The sequence below is a fragment of the Neltuma alba genome, unplaced genomic scaffold, assembly GCF_004799145.2.
Source record: "Neltuma alba isolate B1F8T4 unplaced genomic scaffold, ASM479914v2 tig00011927_pilon, whole genome shotgun sequence".
Taxonomy (NCBI): domain Eukaryota; kingdom Viridiplantae; phylum Streptophyta; class Magnoliopsida; order Fabales; family Fabaceae; genus Neltuma; species Neltuma alba.
The window spans coordinates 20558-23784 of record NW_021636517.1 but is presented as its reverse complement, the minus strand read 5'-3'; the positions used below and the strand labels follow the sequence as shown (position 1 = coordinate 23784).

The 3227-nt window shown below is 34.8% G+C and overlaps 1 protein-coding gene across 1 annotated transcript; it reads left to right on the top strand.

Annotated features, from left to right (window-relative positions):
- Positions 1-1482: 1482 nt before the first annotated feature.
- LOC114719597 (glutamate receptor 2.8-like) lies at positions 1483-2823 on the top strand. Its single transcript, XM_028905110.1, has 3 exons — positions 1483-1899; positions 2487-2646; positions 2741-2823. The coding sequence occupies exons 1-3, from the start codon at positions 1483-1485 to the stop codon at positions 2821-2823; spliced, it is 660 nt and encodes a 219-aa protein (XP_028760943.1).
- The last annotated feature ends 404 nt before the right edge of the window (positions 2824-3227 follow it).

The window sequence follows — 3227 nt, the reverse complement described above, 5'->3', positions numbered from 1 at the left end:
TGATAATTGACTGTATCCCGTAAGACCAGGGGATCATATTCACATTCTGATTAGATTCAATTTTCCTCAGCTGTCATGTTATTTTTTGAAAATTTATTTTGATGCCAAAATCAGCATAATCTTTTTCTTTAATAGATGTACCCAGATATGCATTTTAAAATAAAAATCAGAAAAGCGTATTAGGTACTCAGCAAACAAAAAAATGTTTAAGTTGAATTTTACCTTGAGGATCTGAAGAACTTGTTGGAGGAGAAAGTGCAGGCGGTGTAGGCGCCGTCGCTTCTGGCTGATCATCAGCCTTATAAAAAGGATAAGAGTCATAGCGAACGTTGCAACTCATAGAACTCTTCCTCCTTGTTTTCCCAAACAGCACCATGTTGAAAGGTCTCCAATCACAGCACTCAGACAAATTCTGCAATCTTGGGATGATAGGTCCTGCGTGCACCGAAGTAGAGAATACGTTGTTCCGAACCCAGATATGCTTGCTTCCCTTGTTGCATATTTCTTAGTGCGGTTAGCTGCTTCATGGTTAATCGTGCTCAACAATATCTGCAAGAAGCTCAGCTGGGACACTTCGCCGGTGTTCAAAAGGCGCAGTGTAGGCCTTGTTTCGACGGTGGAGAACAAGGGATGGTTCGAATAGCGAACCATGCACTCGTCGTACCAGATTATTGCCTCCTTCGAAGTTCTGCACTCGGAAGATAATCTTTGGGTGGCGTTAAAGACGCATTGTTTCAGCTTTGCTTTTATTTATTCTTTCCCACCACCCTTTGCTTCTTCACTTTTCCATCGTTTCTGTAAAATTTTCCAATTTCAGTTGAAAAATGAACCTCAAAACTCATTGGAAAAACCTACCGGGCCGGGGTGGTGCACGGATTCTCTTTAGCGACAGCAAGGTCATTTACTTTGTAAACTCTTGTTTATTTAATGTCATTTTGTCTTGTTCCCAAAAAAATAAAAACACCAAAGTCATTTTACGCTATTTGTGCTTTAAGCTTTTGAAAAAAATTAAAATTAAAAGTTTGTTTCTGACTTAATTGTTTAAACTTTAAAGATCTCGTTCATTTAATTTTTTTTAAGATCTGTATTCAATAATTTATATTTATAGTCCCCACGGATTAACATATCATTCATTCCTCTAGATAAATACATAAATTTCTAATTAAATAAAAAGTTTTAAGCAGTTGTACAGACGAAATCTCGGATGCTCACATACGGACATACGCATAAGATTTCCCAGCAGCTCAAAATTAAATTTTGTGTAGTGCAATTATTATTATCTGAAAACAGATACTACTACAAATGGTTTTAAATTAGTAAACGTTATATGTTACTGTTTATGACGATAATTTCATATCAGACATATATTTGAGTAACCTTGCTCGTTAAATAAAATACTCTATTAATTTGTTCTCTGTAGTTATAAATTAGTCGGCGGTTATATTTGTTATTATGTTTCAATTTACACCTCGTATGTACTCCATGACAGATGCCATGGAGAAACTTAAAAGCAGAGCTGCAGGATGGATGGTGATACTGACGTCATTCTTATTCATCTTGGTAGTGCAAGTCTACACAGCCAGTTTAACTTCAATGTTAACACAGGAAAAGATGAAAGTGCCTTCATTTGAGAACGAAAAAGAGCTTATTAAGAATAGCAATCTGCATGTGGGATATCAAGATGGGTCGTGGGTGAGAGGGCTTTTGATTGAACAAATAGGATTCAAGCCTGAGCAGTTAAGGCCCTTAGGACATCGTGAAGAGTACAATAAAGCATTGTCAAGTGGAACTATAGCTGCTATCTTTGATGAAACTCCTTATCTCACGATCTTTCTCTCCAAATACAAGTCTCAGTTCATGATGACAGGACCACTCTACAAAATCGGTGGATTTGCCTTTGTAAGTCTACTTACTCCACTCTTCTTGATTACTACAAGGTAAAGTTAACCAATTAATTTCATGTTTTCAAGGTAATTTACATAAAAATGTGAGTATCATCAAAATTAATGACCCCACAATAAAATGACGTTTAAGAATTGAAGCATGTGACCAACTTATTACCATTAAGGAAGGACATGAGATTAGAAAGCTTTAATTATCACATTTTCGCCCTACACTTAATTAAGACTAAGTAGGGCTTTAATTTAAAACTTTGACATATAATTAGGATGGGAGGGACTACCCCCAAATTATATGATTAAGATTTTTATTGCAGCTATTTAGAATCCACATGTGAATTGAATTCGAATATTGTCATTGTCAAGTCTCAAAAAAAAAAAAAGGAGCACCTTCAATATATATATATATATATATATTTATATCCATATATAAGGCTTGTGCAGTATAACTTTACCTAGTGGCTATCAAATTAAATCATTTGCTAATCAATCCATAAAGCATCATATCCATAAAGCATCATATGCTACTGGTTGAGCTATATATAGAACTTTAATGAGATGCCATGTATTTATTGTTTTTTTTCCCAGGCATTCCCAAAGAAATCTAGCCTGGTCTCGTATTTTTCGGATGCAATCTTAAAAGTGATTCAAGATGTGGAGTCATATCGGGTTCTAATGGCTAAGAGCTCTTTACCCACCTCCATTGAAGATTTGGAATTTGACGACCAAAGTGATATAGAGACGTCAGGTTTGAGCATCGGAGGCGTTTACATTGTCCTATCATCCTTTGTGGGCCTCTTTTTATTCCTTTCCATTATAAATCTATATTATAAATCCATTAGTGATTAAACGGTATCTGAATCCATCGTCCATGATTAGATGGTTGCGTAATAAGAAGCAGCATTTCAAGTTAGCTAAAGCTTGATTATAGTAGGAGTTACCGGCTAGTTAATCAGTAGCTGCTTATTAAACGCGTGATACAAGTGTATATAAAGGTCCTTGCTATCTTATCTACTATTCTGTATAATAATTTGTATTTTTTTAATTTTATGGCCAACTAGAAACATGTGTTAACTATCAATAAAAAACATGTCAATGGACTTGACATATTCAGTGTAACTTGTAATTTCAAGCAGTTGATGCCTATCTTTTTAAATAACTAAAAAGAAATGCCGCCTCTTATAAATAACAATATGCTACCATGTTATCTCCTAAGTTTTATATATATATATATATATATATATATAATATAACTATTTGATTAGGTGATATTTCAGTATTGTCCAGCCCGATTAGAAGTGGTTCTCTTATGGCCTTATGGTGACGTGA

Bases quoted from the DNA above. Each gene is read 5' to 3' on its own strand.
- LOC114719597 (XM_028905110.1), top strand. From the start codon at position 1,483: ATGACAGATGCCATGGAGAAACTTAAAAGCAGAGCTGCAGGATGGATG. The intron at 1,900-2,486 runs GTAAGTCTACTT...TTTTTTTCCCAG, and splicing joins AAATCGGTGGATTTGCCTTT to GCATTCCCAAAGAAATCTAG. The intron at 2,647-2,740 runs GTTTGAGCATCG...TAAATCCATTAG, and splicing joins AAGTGATATAGAGACGTCAG to TGATTAAACGGTATCTGAAT.